A 20848-nucleotide genomic window follows, 5' to 3' on the forward strand; every position below is an offset into this window, starting at 1 on the left:
AGGCGGTGAGTAAAAAACGTTCTGCCCTGTGTGCTTAATTGGACCGAGAGCGAGTAGCATCCAGTAACTCCTCTAATGACTCCGCTCCTTCTTGTTTAGGCTCTTCCTTCTCCTCTAACTTTGACTTCGTAGCGGGCTGTTTGCTGGATGAGGGCGTCTCTTCCTGCATCAGCTCTTTGGCCAGGATGTTGGTCACTGCATGACCAGCTCGTCGGTGGTTGGCTGAGAAAGAGAAATACAGAGTGAGAGAGATAATAATAATGACATTAAGATGTCATGTTTATAATATATCAAGTCCATACAGATATGTCAGCGCATGCCATGAAGTGACATATGTTTGTGCAAAAAAGTTCAGTTAGCTAAACGACACCACATCGGCAGAGAGATACAAGTATGTGCCTCCATGAACACAAAGACTTGTGTTTTGAATGATAAAACACAACACGTATGCTCCATTTCTTTCCAACGTACAGATACATGCATTAATGTGACACACAAACACAGAAACGGCTTAATGGTACGGCTGTGTGTGTGTGGATTAATGCGACATCTGGAGCAAACTCACTGCTAATGTCAGCTTAGCCTCAACTTGAGCTGAACAAAGTGTGGAAAATGAGGAGAAAAGGAAAGACAATTGAGGCATGAGAGACTTTTAAATTCAGAGGAAGTGGGACTGATGGAATATTTAAACACAAAGAGTGATGGGGTAGGACGAAGACACCATGAAGAGCAGAATGAGTCATCCCGTGGGAAGATTACGCAGGTTGGGATGAATGAAAATGAGACTAACATGGATAGAGAGATCGAGAAAAAGGAGACATGAGCTGTAAGGAATGACGGAAGGAAGTAGTAGAATAGATCACAGAAAAATAGTGGATGCAGTAAAGAAAGATAAGAGATGCACAGGGTGGCGCTGAGTAACAGGGAGTGACAGATTGTGCCCCGAGGATGCTGCCATTTTTATTCTTCTACTGGCTTACTCTGTGTGTGTGACACACACACACACACACACACACACACACACACACACACACACACACACACACACACACACACACACACACACACACACACACACACACACACACACACACACACACACACACACACACACACACACACACACACACACACACACACACACACACACACACACACACACACACACACACACACACACACACACACACACACACACACACACACACACACACACACACACACACACACACACACACACACACACACACACACACACACACACACACACACACACACAGCGTGGGAGGAGTCCTGTGCAGCGGCCATTTCAAATTATATAGGTCAGTGGAAGATTGTGTTATGTTATGCCTGGTCTGGTGTAAGTTCAGAACTCAGACAGAGGGTATGAATAAAGGGTTGACATCAGTACAGGACACATTTGTTATGAGCACACACATTGACGCAATGTGTTCCTGTTGCTACTGGTGAGGGACAAAGAGATCAATCCAACAAGGTCATGAGGCAAACCAAAAGCAATACACATGCAAATGAACCATGGAACACAAACAACAAACCAATATTTGACACATGGTTCTGATGGAGGAAAAAAAACCACACAAAAACAAAAGTTACCGAACAGGTCTCCAGAACCAGCTGTGACAAAGACACAATTGAGTCTGGGGAGAAAGAGGAGAAGAAGGATTTGGAGACTTAGTGTCAAGTTTACAGTTTACTTGTCTTCTTTGTATGTGAAACTCAGCTGGATTGATGAGCACAGACAGCTGGAATGTCAAATTAACATTTCACACACACCCAATTTCCTTGGAGATTCTCTCTCGCTCAGTCAACTCTTAAATATGTCCTCCATATCTATTTCTGTCCCTTTCCAAACTTCTTCTCCCTTACTCATCAACGTGCTAATTAGAAATTATGCAAATGACCCAAAAAAATGGAGAAAAAGAGTGTGCGTCAGTGTGGGTGTTATTATGGGTGTAATGTGGCAAGCTTGTCCTAAAAAAAAATCCAACCCGCAGAAGAAAACTCTTCAAAAGCTGTCAACCCAGCTCCTCTCCTCTCTCATCCTCCTCCACTCCCTCTTGAGAGCGAAGACAGCGAGGAGGATAAGAGTCGGGATCAGAGGGTTGATGCATTGGATGCAGCATGGGTAAAAGATTAATTTAGACAGACACCTACAGATTAAAGTAATGGCAGGAACATTTACTGTGAAGGTGTGCAACTATTCTCTGTATTTAAATAGTGTTAAACACATGAACTCAAATATATCACTTGACTGACAGGTTTCACTGAGCTTATAAAGTTAATTTCAATTAACACATTACATATAGAACAGATATATAAATAAAATATATACTATATATACACTTTCATAAAAAAAAAAAAAGGCAAACTAGTTTTCATAAACAGCTGTGCACTTAGTCTTTAGTTAATGTCACTCAGAGGTGTTAACGGTACTTTGTTGGGGACCAATAACAAAATAGAAAATATCTCCAGATCTCGCCTTTAAGGCATTGCTTTGGAGTAGTTACCATTCATTGTAAATTAAATGGAATGACATGATGAGACTAACACAACTCAGAAGTCCTCTCTTGTCGTGACCAGTCACATTGAACTTAGTTGTTAAAAGACTCATGTGGCTCAGGAAGGAGCCGTCTAAAGCCTGAGAAAACAACCCTGATGATGAAACACACCGCTTCCACTTTGACCGCTCTTTTCTGTTTTTTAATCCATCTCTTGCAAGCCCCTCAACCTTGTGAAAGTGCCCTTTAACACGTGGCACTACAAACATAAGAAATACTCAGCATGTGCATCCAGAAACTAGCTGTGATGTTGACTAAATGATCCATGTTGTGTGCAGCAGTAGGAAATGAGACGTCACACACAACAAAGACTGTTTACGGGTAAATGAATGAGTTTGCACATTGAGGGGCGATCAGCGGCACAAAGACTGAAGTGAAAAGATCATCTGTAACACATTACACTCCAGGAGACTAAATAATGACTGCCTGATGAGGGAAAGAGCTCTTTGTTGTACAGTATATGCGAGAGTGCAGATCTTATGAGGGGAACATACAAAAACAGGGAGAAGAGCGAGGAGAGAACTTGTAGTAACACAAGTGTCGGGCAGCTTGAGATGAGACGCTCATGAAAATTAGCTCAGAAGCCTTGTTAAGGCATACAAGTTTGTCTCCAACCCAAGACAAAGCCTACACCACAACTTATTGAACATAAATTCTGTATGGTGTGATACCAAAAGTTGATAAGGAAGCAGCCATCGTTATTTTATGAGCTTATCGTCAGCAACAGCAGCTGTAGCAAAGCCCGTGATACATGACACCATTGTAACATTGCCACTACTAGCATGATTGTGTATTTGCAGATACACCAGTGTCTCCAGCTAAGCAGGGGCTCATATCGCCCTCCTCAGGCCAAGCTGTGTAATACACAGGTGCTCTGCACTAGAGGACTGTGGGAAATAGTGACGTCATCTAGAAGGGCCGCTGGCTTGTGACTTATGAAAGGCATGCTTGCACATCAATACCAACACGTCACCCAATGGGCTCAACTGGTGCATATTTGTGTATTGTCTCAGTGAACATTTGCATGTGACATCACCACTGCTTCAGTAATGACTTAATTGATGAGCTCTCTCCTATTAGTCTGAATCATCTGCTCCTGTGTGTGTGTTTGTGTGAACATCTGTGACAGCACAGACCTCCATAGGGGGCTTCTTTTTTTTTTTGTATGAGCAGACCGTCTGCGGTGCTAGCGTGTGCCTCTTTTGTTGCCATCCCCTTTATCTCTGTGTCTCTGTTGTGATTGGTGCTTTGTCAACTAGTTGCCACTGTGATTGGTTGTTCTGGAAAGGGTTGTGACCCAGCAGATGGCTCTATAGTGTTTAGACACGTCATTCCTCTACACACGAGTGCCCTTACGTTGCTTTAAACACACACACACACACACACACACACACACACACACACACACACACACACACACACACACACACACACACACACACACACACACACACACACACACACACACACACACACACACACACACACACACACACACACACACACACACACACACACACACACACACACACACACACACACACACACACACACACACACACACACACACACACACACACACACACACACACACACACACATTAGGCTGATGTTGCCAAGTCGACCAGTCTGTATACACACAAAAGGGACATAGACAGACCATAACTTACAATCTCAAGCAGAGAGCCACAGTGTGATAGTGTTTGAAAAGCTATGCAAGGCTGTCTGTCCTCTGGAACGCGCGTGTGTGTGTGTGTGTGTGTGCATGTATTGGTACGCAAACATCCATGAGTCTTTGTATTGGCATGCAAGCATCTGGTGTGTGCCTTTTGTCTGTATGTGTTTAAAGGGAGAGGGGGGGGGTAGACAGCTGAGGATACCCCATGCAGTCTTCTCATTCAACACAATCAGCACAAAGATACACAAACAAACAGTGAGCTGAGGTACAGGTCAAAGGTGAGGAGGTATATAGCCTCCACAGACTCGTGGCTTTCCATTCAGTCACAATGCTGTGACACAATAAGCATGACTACACACTCAATAGGCCCTTTAACACAAAGTTGATGACGTTTACGGTCGCCACAGCTGTGAAGAGAGGAAAGAAAAAAGGATAGCAAGGGACGGCCACACGAATGAAGACCATTACATGCACAATAGTGGTCACACAACACAAAATCAATAAAACAACAAATATGTGTCACATTTTGTATCAGCACATATATGTTGCCTATATGTTAAATATACACAATCACAGCATCCTAAAACCATGGTTATTTATGATACATTTAATTTATGTGTAACGTTTTAAGTGTTCATTTGAGCTGGGTAGTGTGAAAAAGAGCAACATTACATTAGTACTGTAAATAAGGTGGTCATATAAAGCTGGTAGCAGTTACACTGTGAAGATGTCACACAGGCCAAGCCCAGACTACTGATAAATTGTCTAAAATCTTCAAGCACACACGGAATGTGTCTTTTCAAGTTGTATTCACTGATGTACAATAGTCCGGTCACAGGTATGTTTGTATGATATTGAGGCCCAAATTTGACGCAAAACTATCGACAGATCACGGTCATGAGACCAGTAGGCAACAGATCACATGTCTGGGGATGAGAGAGTATTCTCCATCATTTACATCCTTTGATTAGAATGATATTTTAAAGTTACACACCAATGTGAAACTTTTAAACCAATAACTATAAAAAATATAAATAAATAAAAATAAAAAAAACACACTACTAGACAAAGTTGTAGAAACCATTATTACGTGTTTTTTTGTGTATACATATACATTGTTGACACATTAGGCCACCTTACAATGTTATTGCCTTTGAAAGCCATGGAAAGAATATTTTTATGGAACCTAATGTGCCGTTTACGTTTTCCCTGCCTCTTGTCAGCTGTAGATTTAGGCCTTTGTTGAACTATTATTACAATGTTTGACCAAATTAAGAAACACATAGACACTTTGTGATAAGGCCCTCAGTGCAGTGAGATGATTGTTGTGGCATTTAATGGCCCTCTTTTGCTCCTGACATCATCTGGACAATGCAGATTGTTAAACATGTTTGATCATTCCCTCAACAAACATCAATTGAAGACACTGAATTTGAACTCTTAAGACATTGCGTGTGTTGGTACAGACGGTAATGTGAGATGCCCCCTGAGGGAACAGCGTCTGGGCGTCTGGCTGTATGAAGGGGCTGATCTGATTATAAGTTACAAGCTAAAGAAATGTCACTGAACAAACTATACCTCACATTGCAAATACACCAACATGGTTGTTACTAAAATCTCCTTTTCATTCAGCGTTTGCAGTCAAATTTAGGAATTAATAAGCAGCACCTTAAGGCGGCAAGATTATTGAACCCTATCACAAATAGGCCAGAAAGTGTGTGTGATAACTTGGCATTACGATATGATTTTAATTAGTTTATTCATATTTTTACATTGCTTGAAATAATAAGAATATGCGTGTTGCCACTCAAGTTGTGTTAGACAGGTGACTGTGAAAGATGACTCCTTGGGAAATACAAACCGATATATAGTAAAGCTTCACTGGTGTATTGGCTAATATGATAACAGTACATACTTTTTCACATTTGGGGATCTCTTATGTAATGCTTTATTAAATGTAATATTAAGTAATATATTGATGCATTATCATGTCTTTGTAAAAACAGGCATCTTGATACTAACATCAATACTACAGTTACGTTAAATGCAGACCTAATTAGCCTCAGCACCTGTTTTTAATGTACCACGTGATTATGTTGTGATATCAGGCAACTGAAACCCGTTAAATGTGTGGCTGCATTGTGATGCTGCATTTCCTTGCAAAGAGAAACCATGCCCCCCTTCCACTGCTTTGCTTATGTATAGATCATTCAAGCGGATGAACCGTTGCTTTGTGTTTGCACACTCAGTACTTGACATCTGATCAGTAATGCCATGAACACAAGAGTACAAATCAATTGTATTTTAACTGCATGGAAAAGTAATTACAGTGAGATTAGATGAGCAACTGGTTCAACTGGCCTCAGGGTTAGTGACATATTATGTCTCACAGTCAGTAAAGAGGGGAACAGAGGACACAGCTCACCAAAAATGATACCACCTTTATAACATCTTACAAATGTATCTAGGTCTATTTAAACAAAACGGCAACCTTTTCATCATTAAGTCACATTTCCTTCTGATATTATTGTGTTTTGTTACTACATGACAGGCCCAGGAGTCAGATTTTATGTCATATCTAAATATCTTTTCTCGTCCGTATGCAGAAAATTGTATAGATGTATTAGACATTATGGAATAAACACTAAAATACTTCCCATGCATACCTGAGCTGGACAGAGGATTGCTTCTGGCCCACTAAAACAGGCTGCCTCTGGCGCCAGTCAGGGTGTGCCTCCTCCTACTTCAGCTCCATTAAATTAAGACTTCTGACTCAACTGACCCTCTTATTGTGTGGGTGAAGGACTTCCGGGGTGTAAGAAGCAAAGTGGGTAACTTGAAAGGAGTGGCCTTTAAAACATATGTGAAGAAAGTATAAACTTCTTAAAAAGCTGAGATTGCCCTAAAAACCACAGCAGCGCTTCACACCCTCCACATCAGCCACAGAAAACCCTGAACTTTGGCAAAAGAAAACAAAAATGAAAAGACCGAGGGAAAAAAAGGGAGACAGGGAGGAGGCACTGAGCAGAGATGCGATACATACAGCCACTTATATTTTCCTACTCTTTTCTACCACAGATAAGCATACAGAGGGAGGAAGGTTCTCTCTCACTTACTCGCTCTCGAACACACGTGAAGGTATTTCCTGTTGGGAGTGTGAGGTGGCCAAACAGTATTGTGGGGGACTGAGTGAGCCTTCAAGTGGGCCCCATTTTCTGTCATACAGTGCTCCTTTCCCCAGCTCCCACTTCTCCCAGTGGTGACGAGCCCGAGCAGTTTGTGATTAAAGAAAGTTTGGTGCAAATTGGCGATATACTCAGTGTGACTTAGTGGATCACTGAGGACCACTTGTTACAACCCCTGTTTAATTGATGTGGTCATTACTGCTAACAGGCTATATAAATGCACTCAGTTAATGAACGAAATAAAGATGAAAGGGATAGGAAAAAAAGCAGTCTACCCTCCGGCTCTGTGCTCTTCCACTCTGGAGCGCCGCTTCACATCTGGCTTCTATTGAGGGAGGTATTAGGTTTCACTCATTCTTCCCCAGCCTCTGTTATGTGTGAATACTCACTCACATACACACAAACGCAGTTACACGCATACACGCACGCACGCCTGTCGCTTACAGACTGAACCCGTGGCCTGAATGATAATCAATCTAGCCTGGATTTGTGCTTAGAAGTTTGTCCTCATATGCAGGACATGGACTTCTGGCCGGCTCAGTAATGACAAAAACATAGTTCAAATTTCTTTTGTTCCAAGATAAAGTGGAAACAATATTTTGATGCTATAGATTTTATGATATATTTTCAAATACATTTACTGGGGTTTCACACCTAACAAAGAAACATGTGATGTTTTTTACGTTGCACTTTGTAAACGTCTTTAACGCATTCATGTTAAGCACAGACATTCAGCAGATTCATTTTCTAGTGTTTAAAACTCTGCACATGCATCATTCTGCGTGAAGAAAGTAACAATGTGCAACACCCATTTTTAATGTAGGGGGGCATTAACTATTAGTATTTTCTTTATACTTTAGCATGTTGTTCAAATAGGTTTTGCCGAATGCCAAATCACGGTCAACCCACACTCTGGTTCATCCTCCTTTTCTCTACATTCATCTCATAGTTTCCTATTCCGCAGCCACACCCTCGCCAGTTGCTCCTCTCGTCAGTGTCTTCCTGCCCACCCCTTGGCACTCTCCCTCTTTTGTTGTTGCGCCAGCCATTGGTGGAATTGCATTTGCGCCCCTTAACCATGGCCACAGAATACTATCACAGCCCAAAGTCTCTGAGCCATGCAACAGATGGAACAGAGACGTGGGGAACATAAACAAATCTGTTCTTGTGTGTTGACAGAAACGGAGAGACACAGAAGAGTGTGTCATCCTATTGTGTTTCACAATAGGATGCGTAAATGTGTGTGAAATAAAACAGATATCTGTAAATCAGGTAAGACATGACACTTTGGAACACCGGCATGTTTTGTGAAGATTAAGTGCTCTGCTTGTGTACCTGCTTGCCGTGGTCCTCTCTTTCTCCTGAAAGCAGCGCCGGATTGCAGCGCCTCCAACAGGCCATCCATGATACCAGTTTCGTCACCCTCTGTAAACATAGCATCAACAACATCAGCAATGCATCAACAAACGCTGGAATAAACCAATATGTGGAGACGCATTTTAAATTCTATTCATGTCACAAACACGCCACTCTATTATTACAACCATGTTATTTTAAATCAATACAACCATGACATATATGCTAATCTACTTCACCAACAACAGGGGAGTGATTGGTGGTTTTTCTAAACCCTCTACCTATCGCTGTTTGTCAGAGACATGCCACACACACACACACACACACACACACACACACACACACACACACACACACACACACACACACACACACACACACACACACACACACACACACACACACACACACACACACACACACACACACACACACACACACACACACACACACACACACACACACACGTTATTTAGCTACGTGGCCACGTTAGCAAATTAGCTACATTAACCCAGATCGGCAGTGAAATAGTTCAGCTACCGTCTCTACTGGGGGCTACATGCTGCACTTTCTGGGAGGTAACCTCTAAAAACACACAAACACAGCCTTATTGGAAAGACTCGCCCACTGAGACCAAGCTTTCTCATCAACTTTAGAATACTACATCAATGTGTAATTGTGGCTTATGGTTAAAAGTATGCGGACTGGAAATGAACCTTGTGTCTGTGTACAGGTACAGTTTGTATCCGTTTTGTTGTTGTTTGTGTGTTTGTTTATATGCATGTTGTTTATCTGGTGATCTTAAATCTGAGATCAGAGGAGAGGGGGCACATATGGGGGGGTTGTCCAAGTGTGTCATGTTAGTTTTGTGGGCAGGATTCAGCGCTCAGGCAGATGGTTTTAATCATTTCTTTTTGAACCTGAATAGAGATAGAGGGCTCTAAAAAGGGGCCAGTGAGGTGGGGTTAAAGGTTTATGTCGTCACCTCCCCAACCCCCAAACACACACACACATTGCTTCTGCTAACACACACATACACAACATGTCTAATCCTGCAGTAAGCCATGAAGCAGATGGCATGTGGTCTCGCCTGTCACGTCAGAGAAAGTCTCGCTCACACACTCCACAAGACTTCCACAGCTCACATACACCCCTCAATGTCCATGTCCTGGAACTACACAGATAGCTCAGAATGATGTAGGCCATGATTACTCCTTCTGGGGAAACACATCTGGCCCAGTTCCACTCACTTTAATCACATGGTTGGCTTGAACTAGTGGTGGACGCACAGAGACATACAAACCTATTTGTGACTGTACTGGAGGCAATAGAGGGACCAAACAATGACCTGGCTGTGTACTAAACTGGCTCAGTGAATTCCCTACTAAAACTAGAAAGCCCTATGGCCGGTGCATTGTATCGCATTATACATACAGCTCTTTAGTGTTTTTGTTTGAGTGTGGCCTTTGGCAACACCATTTTATGAAGCCATAAACAAGTCTTCAATTTCACAGGGAAGCTTTACAATGTTTGGTTTGTTAGCGATTATATATCGGGCTAATATTGGGGGAAAACACACTTATTGGGTTCAATCACTTGTTAATAATCATGTGCTCTTGTATTCACATGATTTATTTGTGAAACAGGTATCAGGTTAATGGTGTTTTTGAGAATAAATACAAAATCATGCTAAAAATTGCCTAAAAAACTGTGGTGGCAAAGTCAGAGTCAGTACAACAATGCCATGGATTGGAAATGCACACGCACACACACACACACACACACACCTCTAGTGCATGATGATACAAACAGCAAAGTATTGCCTGAGCCAAGTAAGAACATAAGACGGATTAATTAGTGTAATGGAATTAGATCATGAGCTCTTAAATATGTCTCTTTGGACCTGATCTACATTGCACGCACCACACACACACACACACACACACACACACACACACGCGCTCACACAAAGAAGGACGACAGCATCTTGAGTGAAGCAGTAGCACCCCTAATGGACGTTCACACAATAACAGACGAGGGCGTAAATGGAAAGATTTACAGAGAAGAGAGGAGTCACAAAAACAGAAAGAAAGAGAAAAGGGAAAAAAGTATGGGGAGGAAAATAAGTGTTCAAGTGGGTTGGAGACAGAATTGGAATATTCCTAATGTGCCATAATTGTGGCCATCTTTCACAGTGGCCTGCAGTGAGGCAGGCTACCCAGGCTCATCCCATCGCCTCTGTCACCATGTGCTTTTCTCCTCGACTCCTTTTCTATAAAGACAACAAGTCTAATCCTCAAGAGAGCATCTGCTGCCCTACTACATTCCTTCCCTCCCCCACACTACTCTCTCACATGCTTCCTGTGTAGAGCACGAGCATGCCTAGTGGCAGTTCCCATACCAGCATCTTTGTGGGTGTGTAATCTTTGCCACGTACATAAAAGCACACAGCCTCAAACTTTTACAGACAGTACTGACATCTAGCTGTGGATATGAGAAAAGGTTAGTTGCTAAGGAGTCTGGCATGTTTCCGAATATGAGTATGACAGCCAGGGATGCATCTTTTATCAGTAGGAGATAGTATTTATCAAATTAAATTAGAGCAAATGTCACACCTAAAGCATAGAATGGTGAATTTTTACTTTTGGGTGTGACAGTCTGAGCTTCCATGTTTCATGAGAGCCAAATAAAGCAATTCATGATTAAATGATGAAAATGTTAAATAAGTACTAATCTGATCTGTTTTACCACCATCACATGCCTAGCACATGTGCAAACTGAAGCTGCAGTGAATGAGCCTCTGTCTGACTTGCATAGGAATGACGAGGCCACAAAGTGCAAACACGCGTTGACCTTCCGGAGTTTAACAAACAACTGGTATATTATGTCCACAAAGGGACAGAATGTGAGAAAGAGGAACATTCAGAGAATTCATGAGATAATGAGGGTATGCGAGTTGAAGGGTGGGGACTAAAAAGGGAACAAGGAAGATGTGAGCAGGTAAAAGTATAGCTGCTGTCAACAACCTTTGTGCAATAGCCACCAAGAATCATGGTTATAAACAAATCCAAGAACAAAGACCAGGTGTGTGCGTGCCAGATCTGTGTGTGGTTGATAATAAATAGGGGGGTGTTGAATGACTCTGGGCAGTCAAATATGCCACCTGTATGTAAATAATCTCCAGCCCACTAATGCACATACACACGCACACACACACACACACTCATCTTTGAAGCACTATTATGTTCCATTCACACATGCCTCGAGAGGCTGAACATGAGATTTGACTACCTTACTTTCTACCACAAAATGTTTTCTCCATACTTTAAACACAGACACAGTATTCCAAGTGGAATCTCTGTGCTTGCTGTGTCTTTAAATGCCCTTTAAATGAACGACAGGGGGAGGAGGGAAAGGGAAAAAAGAAGAGGGAATGCTGGAACAAAAGCAAGAAAGAGAGGAGAAGCCAGCTGGAACATGGAGAACTAGGAGAAAGGCCAGAAAGACTTTTTGTAAAAGAGGTTTACAAAGCTGACACACAAATACACATTCTAAAAAACACACAAAGTGCAGAGACACTTCTCCCACACATAGGCAAAGCAAAACAGAAACAATCACAAGAAAAAAGAAACAGTAGTTTTGTGACACACGCATACACAAATGCACAGGGCGCACTTTGGCTGTAGCACATTGTGACTGTGGAGTCCCAGGAGAACCTGACTGGAGCCAGAAAGAGGAGGAATGTTCTGAAACTAGGTCACAGTCTGAGAGAAGGGGGGAAAAGTGCCTGTGCATAAATGTGTGTCTGCAAGTCAGGATTTTAGAGTTAACTGTAAATGAGAGGATGAGCGAGCGAGAATGTGTGTGTGTGCGTTACATGGGACAATATGCTGCTAGCATTCTTTTAGGTATAACAGCATCTCAAAGAAGAGCGGAAATATGCTGTTGGTGATAAAGAGATTTAGGCTTTCTTTCAGTTCTTTTATGGAAGCAAATCTCCCGTTCACCAAAAGAGTGAAAAGAGGTCAGGCGGTTTCTTATATACAACAACCTTGTCCTCACTTTGTTACTTGCGTACTTAAAAACACAAGTCATCAAAATTAGATTAACTCTGGTCTATAAATACTGATGGGTTGTTCTTTGACACACACACACACACACAAACACACAAAGACACACACACAGACAACCCACAAAAGCATGGACTCAGACTGCCCCCAACTGGAATCTTAGGGAAATGCAAACAGAGACGTGGAGTGTTTCTCTTGCTTTCAGTCACACGTAGGGAAATAGATATGATGCAGCAACTGTGACCTGCGTTGATGTCAAGGAGCTGGTTCTTCTTGAGTTTCTCCTCCTTCTCCTTCTCAGCCTTTTCCCTGGCCAGCTTGGCCCTCTTGATCTTCTCTTCATTCTCCTTCCTTTTCTGATTCTCCTTTACTGCTTGCTGGTCAGGGAACAAAGAGAGTAGGATATCAGACAATGTAAATATGCAAAATAAGTTTGAGTGTAAAAAGTTGTTTTTTGTAAAAAGTACAAAAGTGAAAATTCAAGACGACAAATGTATGATAGATGTCTGTGTCCAAAACCTAAAAAATAGTTGATGGCAGTTACCCACAGTAACTTGTAAAACAAGTTATCTCCTTTACAGTTGATGTATGAACTGATAATATAATGGAGTCGCTCTCATTCATTATTATGTCAATACAGACAGGTGTGCTGCCGATGTTGCTCTTACTGGTTTGTCATTTGTCTATCATGATCTACTTATTTGTTTTTGACTCCCCTTGTGTGTCTTTGTACTGTATGTGTAAATGTTGATTTGTGTGTGGTCAGTAAAGACTATCAGTTCATTCACATGCTTAAAAACACACCTGGAACATGTTTTTAAAGGTGTTGAGGTCTCCAAAGAATTCCTCCACGGACATTTTTCTCGGGTCAAAGACAAAGTACTCTCCCAGGTCGCTATAATGCTTCTCCATATTCTTATGCAGCATGTCCAGCTTCTCAAACTGCTCATGGGCGGTACCCACAAAACTGTGAAAACATGTTGTTAAGGAACATAGAACATATCTCTGTGTCTGTTAGACATAACAATCATAATTTATGATCACAAGATCGACTGATTGACTAAATAAAGAGGATATAGACATCTTCTCCACAAACTGGTCTTTGTCATTTTGTGGAGGGGGGAAGGTTTCCAGATCTTTTTCTAGGTTCTTGATCTGACGCCCCATCAGCTCAAGGTTCTTCTGAAGTGACTCTGCAGCAACTGCAGAATAAACATTAATGATGCAGGGATTCTACATACATAGCTTATAATCACTGTTGTGGTTAGAGCAGCCTGTATCCATGTGTTGACAGACTGCAATGTGTAACCAGGGGTGGGCATGAATGATAATATGTAGGGATGGAGATTTATAGACAACAGTCAATTAGATGTCCCATGTACCTCTGCTGGCCTTTTCCACATGGATCAGCTCATCTGCAAAGCTCATGACCTCAGGATATTGCTCCTGGCACACATCAGCTAGGAAATGGAGCAGCGTCTGCTTCAGATCAGCTGATTTGGTGTCACGCAGCTGATTGGGAGAAGGGTTGATTTAAAAATGAGACACTGAAAACGCCATCAATTGAAAGTGTAATGTATGGATGTGCTGTCATTGCACCTTTCTGTCTAAAGATATGTGTAAATGGCTGTGCAAGTAAGATTAAGGTTTTCCACTTGTGCACTCACGTCGATGTTGCCTATTTGATATTATAAAAGACAGATGCAGAACAACAGTAATGTACCAAGGAAGGAGTTAAAGGGCCATCTACACATGTTTATATCTGTGTTATATATACACACTAGATGCGTAAAGCTAGTATTGAAAAGGTATAAGAAACAATCATTGCATGGTATTGTCTATATACATGTGGTGTTATGTCACTCAACTGTATAAAACAGATTAATATGACACTGGAACGGATTCTACCTTTGTTTATGTTGAGTAAGGGTCTAAATTGTAATTTGATTGGACCCAGTTTTATGTAATTTACTATACGTCAGCATTTCCACACAAAAGGTAACAGTTTCCAGTCCATTCATTCAGTTTATATTGTATTCCGTGTCGTATACTGTGTCTACACCTCATTTTACCTTGCACAGGTATGATATGGAGAAGCCGAATGCCTTTCCATTGCGGGAGCCAGCATTCATATAGTTCCCGACAAGGAGGGTGATCTCTAGTAGCTTGGTGAAGGTCTGGCTTTTACTGAGCTCCTCGCAGGCTGCTGTCACAGACACCACATCTGGCTTGATGTTGCCCAGCTGCTCCTCAAACTGCAGCTTGAACAGGGTGGCCTGAAGCCGTGGCATCAGCCGCTTCACACCGGACATCTAGAGAGAGAAAAGAGGGAGCCATTCCTGGTATGTTTGTTGCCACATGTGTGTGTGTGTGACTAGTTATGTGTGAGTAAAGGGGGTTTCCGTCATTTCTCACATCCTTCACAGTCGAACAAAGCAGTCTGTGTTTAACAGCACAAGGATTTTCTGTGTCTAATATATTGACAACAGTATGACTCGATCTCAGTATTTCAAAATGTTCTATGCCTCATTTCCCATAACACTGATTTCCTTGCTATGCGTGTGGTTGATCATGTACAAGTCAGCTGATAATTCAAATAATCCGTTTTGCGTGGTCTTTCCATTTGTGTGTGTAATCGTTCTCACCACTACTCCAAACTGCTCGGACTCTGCCAAGTCATTGTAGTCATCCTTCATCTCTCCCAGGACACTCAGCTGCTCTGCCGCTGGTAGTAGTTTGATCAGACTCTGAGACAATGAGAGCAAAACATACTGTACATGACTATCAGGATCTGGATGTGTCCCAAATTATTCCTTCATCAAGACACAGGTCCATACAAAACAAAAAGACATTGATTGATTGACCTTCAACATAAAATTCCTTGGGTAGGTTATTCCACTGTGAGGGACAATCAGTGCATAGGTTCAGCTAATGAGCCTTGAGGATTCAATGTGTGAGGAATCTTGAAGGTCATGCGTTCTTATGCAACTATGCATGATGCCCATCTTACACTGTCAGTTCTCCCTTGAAAAAAAGATACTGTATCTCAAGGGAGTTCTCATCAGTAGAGGTTAAATAACATAAAATGAGAAATGTCCTAATGAAGGACACATCAACAAGGAAAGGCTGGCTGTCACTGTGTACACTGAGCTCAATACAAACTCTGTCTATTCATTCATACAAACCAACATAGAGAATAATACCCCCCCAAAAAGAAATGACGATAGCCAACACTATATTAGAACATACATGAATGGTTGCACAAACTGGCCTTTATATACTAACACTGGGCCCGATTTGAGCTCTGTACCTGAACCATGGACTCTGTGAGGACCTTCTCATTGACCTCCAGGACGGCGTTCTTGATCTCCTCATAAGGGACACGGAATGATCCCAGGAAAATGGCTGTATGAGCAGACACAGTGATCAACACTTTGTTGTTATCATTCAATGAATGTTTTCACTGAATACTTTCAAAGAGCAATGTCATTGGTGTGGGGGTGTACGGTGTTCAAACAGACGGGTATCTGTGGACTTACAAAGGTTCTGAGAACACTTTGAGTCAAGAATCTTCAGCTCCTTAACCTTCTTCTTCTGTAGCAGCTTCTTTTCGTCTCCACCATCTTGCTCCTTTTTGGCTGGAAAAGTGGATAAAGAAATGGGGAGGGTGGTGGTAACATTCAGAGACGGGTAGAAGAAAGAGAAGACTTTGTTAGAGATCGCATTTCTTGGTGACTATTTTTAATGTGTGAGGACGAGTACAGCTGGATATGAATGGAAATAATGTTGGAAAGAAGCATCGCGGTGAATTCAGTGGGTTCCGTAAAAGAGAGAGAAGTGGATAAGAGGGATGGACAGAGGGCTTATGTGACGCTATGAAAACGGACAGACTTGGCACGGCCTTCACTTTTATCATTCCCTCCCAACTGTATGGTGTCATGGAGGTGTTAGGATTATTGTAACAGTGTCCTTGGGTTATGATGGAACTGCTATGCAAGGGCTGTAACGCGGGGGGAAAGACATCCCTGGTGTGTGTGTGTCTGTGTGTGTGTGTGTGTCTGGTAAATACAGTCGGACATTTGTCAGCTGTAAGGCATTACAAATTGCAATCACCCTACACACACGCATATACAGTACATTACTTTACATTACACACAAACACACACGGCAGAAACGCTTCTCGTTAACTTGATCGGACAAGGTCAGGATTGTGACTGTACGGATGTGTCAGCGTGTGGGGGTTAATGTGCACTGGACGATAATGAGGAGTGAAAGATGAACAAGCACATGGGCCTAACCCCGAGATAGCCCACTGTAACCAGGCACGTCAGACCGGAGGTCAGCAGAGTGCTGGAAGTCACCGTTTTTCACTTGTTTCTGCCAAAATGATCCAACCACTCAAACTCAATGTACCAGCCATATGAAGATGAAGTATAAATACTGTAGTCAATGATTATTCCATCAACAAAAATAAGTGTCATTAACAAAACAAATGCAATTTACTAGGTTAACAAGATAACACGTTTCTTGCATCTCTATTATAAAAAGGGAAATAAAGGGAATTTCAGAGACTGTTCTTCGCTTAAGGTAACTTAAAATGGGCACTTAACATGTTTTGGACATTTTATACACAACCTGAATATTAATTAATAATAAAATGTTGTTTTTACCACAACTATTCCTATTTATCCAGTGTGAAAAAAATACTAAAAGAAACAATGACCTAACTCATTGCCTATCCAATAGTACTTTCTGTATGGCTAATACTTTGATAAGCAATGGATGATCCATACCACCCACATGTTTCCAGTCTTTCCTTAGGTTTTTTCTAATTCTGGATGAGGCCTTCTCCATGTCTTATCTTTGTTAAGACCATAACAGGAAACAAGAATCACTGTCTGGAAAACAGTTAACATGTCCAGTATGAGTATGCAGTCTCTCCTTCTCACCATCTGTCTGAATCACACTGACAAACAATACAAATGAAAAGCAGCCACTGTGCGCTGAGTCCACCTGTTTCCACTTCCCAGAGATGACCTCATGTATTGACATCAGAAGCTAAATTAAGTTTTTCACAAGAGTAGATAAGACTTTGGGCACTGTACACAATGACTGCATGTTGTAGAGACGGACCTACTTGCAGATGCTTAATTACCACTGTTACTGACACGTTAACCATTGTAATGTACTGTACGCGTGGCCCCATAATCTGTCCAAATTCAACTGCAGTTTGCTAGTGAAACGTAGCGTCATTCAAACAACAACCCAGTCAGTATTCTCCACACAGACAACACAAAAACACATGCATCCATCTGTCCATTCTTCCATATGTCCAGTCAAACAGTGCTTTGTCTCTACGTGAGAGGCCAATCAGTGGGACAGTCTGTTAACAAGGCTGGGCCTCTTAATGAGCTCCCCATCTCTCCATTTAGAACATACACTGATACACAAAACAGTCAGTCAGTCAGTCAGTGGACTGTGGCCTCAATAAGTCCTATTGTTTCATTCAGCTTCTGTTGTGTGAACCTCCTCTCAGACTCAACCATCACTTGTATCTAAAGTTTGACTCGGGCAATATGATCTCTTTTCTACCGTTTGGATATCATTTGTGTGATATAATTAGCTGTGTGCATCAAAACTATGCATCAATAATACTATTGTGTGTCCAACACTCCAGCCACAGTCTCTGCTGAGAGCAGGAAGCCACAGCAGGAAGTCAACAATTACACACACAGGGTAAGAACAACTATCAGGACATCTGAGAGGAAACAACATAATATCTTTGCACAAACACATAAACAGAGCAAGTCACAGCTGAAAGGTTACGAAGAGACTCAAAGGAAGTGACAAGCATCTACAAATAAACATATCAGGGACAAAGACACAAACAGGGAGACCTAAACTAATCCACTTCAAGAAAATAGGATCTAAAAAGTCAGAGGATCAAGACATCGAAATATTAGTAAAAAGCTTACACCTCTTAAAACCGTGTGCACACATATACATATGCCGACTTGTACAAAGACACATACTACAGCGCAGATGGAACTAATCACGATGGTGTATAATCAAAAGGACTAGCAATTAGTCTGGGACAAGACTAGTGACGGCATCATGTCACTAGGTCAGTGTGTGCGCCTGTGTGTGTGTGTGTGTGTGTGTGTGTGTGTCTCTCAGAGATGTAGAGCCGGTGAGGAAGCATGTGTGAGTGTGTGTATATCCTTGCCATCATAGCTACAGTGCCAGCTGCACTCCAGCCAATGAAATCAGGCGCAGCTATGTTGACATCATGGCTGATTCATAAAATGGGGTCTGGTGTGCAGATTGTAAAATGGCTGCTCTGTGGTTTCCACATGCCCAGTCTTTATTTCATTTATGATCCAATGGCACCTCTGGTGTTGGCTCTGAAGAACTGCACCATGTTAAACTTAGTCATTGTGGGGGAGGAGAGGAGTCGTCAAAGGCAGAACACATGTGGGGCTCGACAGACACACAGAAAAACATGCACAAGCAAACATACTTGAGGAGTGTCGACATTTTAACATCCATGTTTTATTGTCCATGCCTTTGTATTATACTGTCATACCAAGAAGACCACTTTGTGTGAACAATTTAAAATCACCACACACGCACCCGCACCCCCCCTCTGTGCCAAGCAGCTGTTGGGGAGACGAGGGGGAAGTGTTCCAGGAAAGTGTGTGTGTCTTTCATGACACACATGCAGAAAAGCATGTGTGTCATGAAAGAAAAACTAAATTCTTCCATTTTGACTACTGTTTTTAATTAAGGGGAAAGAGAGAAGGATGGAGGAGAGGAGTTGAAGGAGGGATGCACAGAATCATGAGGAGCCAAGTCATAGAGGTCTCATGTCAATTTATAACTAAGTGTGTGCGTGTCTGTCTGTCTCTATCTGCACAAAGAGGAGTCTGTTTATCAGTCAGCAGGCCTGAGTGTGTCCTTCAACCCCCTCCCTCCCATTCCCTTCCTCTCTCATCCCCTCACTCCTTAAAAGGAGAAAATGCGTGGTGAGAAGGTTATGGGTAGCCAGGCTTTGAGAAAGAAGAAAAAAAAAAAAGGCAAATGGACAGATAGAAACAAAAGGAGAAAGAGAGAGAAACACAAGTAGAACAAATGTATGGTACACTTTCATCCCTTGCCACTCTGAACTGTAGCCTCAACTCCGAGAATAGTTTTAGTCCTCTCCCAGAAAGCATAGTCCCCTCTCTTTTCAATCTTTCAATCTCTTCTCTGGTTTTTCCATGCGGTCTATTCATCCCATCATCACCACTCCCTGCTTTCAGAGCGCTGCAGTTTATTTTTAACCCACTAAAAGCTTTCAGATGATGTGCTCTATTGTATATAAATATGTTTTTTATGTGCCCCCTGGTGGCAAAATAGAAAGAATGCACAGCATTAACTTTATATAACATCAAGTTAACTTTTTTCCATTCAGCATTCCAGGGCTGGTGATTGTCTAAACTGGAACAGAGAAGAGGTTTTTAGTTACAACATCAATATCCCGGGGTCGAGCAGTTCTTTGGAAAAAGTTGCTGAGGTTGCCCAATCGAAAGAACCACAGAGACACAAACACATCTTTTGCCAACTTTAAACATCAACAAAGACCTAACACATTTCAGGGAAACTTAACAAGAACGTGTTTTGTTTTTGAGAAGGTTTACTTGAAGGGGAATGAGACAAAGAAAAAAAGAAAGGGAGGGGGGGATAAAGTTCTTTGTCTGAACCAAACAGAAGGCCACAACTATGGCAGACAGAAGGACAGCTGTAGCCCTGGTCCCTTTAAACTTTAAATGTCCAACATTATGTCACTCTTTATACGAGTGTGTGTGTGTGTTACAATGTAAGCAAGTTTGACAGAAGAATAAGGGGGTTTCCACAGTAACCTCGGTCTGAAAGAGCCCCTTCATCCTGTTTTTCACTGTGAAAGGAAATGAGGAGGAAAAAAAAATTCCTGACTGTGTG

The 20848-nt window shown here is 42.0% G+C and overlaps 1 protein-coding gene across 3 annotated transcripts in view; it reads right to left on the reverse strand.

Annotated features, from left to right (window-relative positions):
* The window catches only part of LOC117737639 (protein diaphanous homolog 1-like), an 82865-nt gene that overhangs the window by 635 nt on the left and 61382 nt on the right, over positions 1 to 20848 (reverse strand). For all 3 annotated transcript variants that reach the window (XM_034543724.1, XM_034543725.1, XM_034543723.1), the window contains 10 exons: positions 16408 to 16506; positions 16179 to 16273; positions 15514 to 15615; positions 14941 to 15180; positions 14251 to 14380; positions 13946 to 14070; positions 13673 to 13837; positions 13113 to 13245; positions 8778 to 8867; positions 1 to 222 (listed from right to left, as the gene is read on the reverse strand). The exon at positions 1 to 222 is cut by the window's left edge and continues 635 nt beyond it. In XM_034543724.1, coding sequence (XP_034399615.1) covers positions 35 to 222; positions 8778 to 8867; positions 13113 to 13245; positions 13673 to 13837; positions 13946 to 14070; positions 14251 to 14380; positions 14941 to 15180; positions 15514 to 15615; positions 16179 to 16273; positions 16408 to 16506 — 1367 coding nt within the window. In that variant the 3' untranslated portion in view covers positions 1 to 34. The remainder of the gene's footprint in view (positions 223 to 8777; positions 8868 to 13112; positions 13246 to 13672; positions 13838 to 13945; positions 14071 to 14250; positions 14381 to 14940; positions 15181 to 15513; positions 15616 to 16178; positions 16274 to 16407; positions 16507 to 20848) is intronic.

Source organism: Cyclopterus lumpus, chromosome 10 (assembly GCF_009769545.1).
Source record: "Cyclopterus lumpus isolate fCycLum1 chromosome 10, fCycLum1.pri, whole genome shotgun sequence".
Taxonomy (NCBI): Eukaryota; Metazoa; Chordata; class Actinopteri; order Perciformes; family Cyclopteridae; genus Cyclopterus; species Cyclopterus lumpus.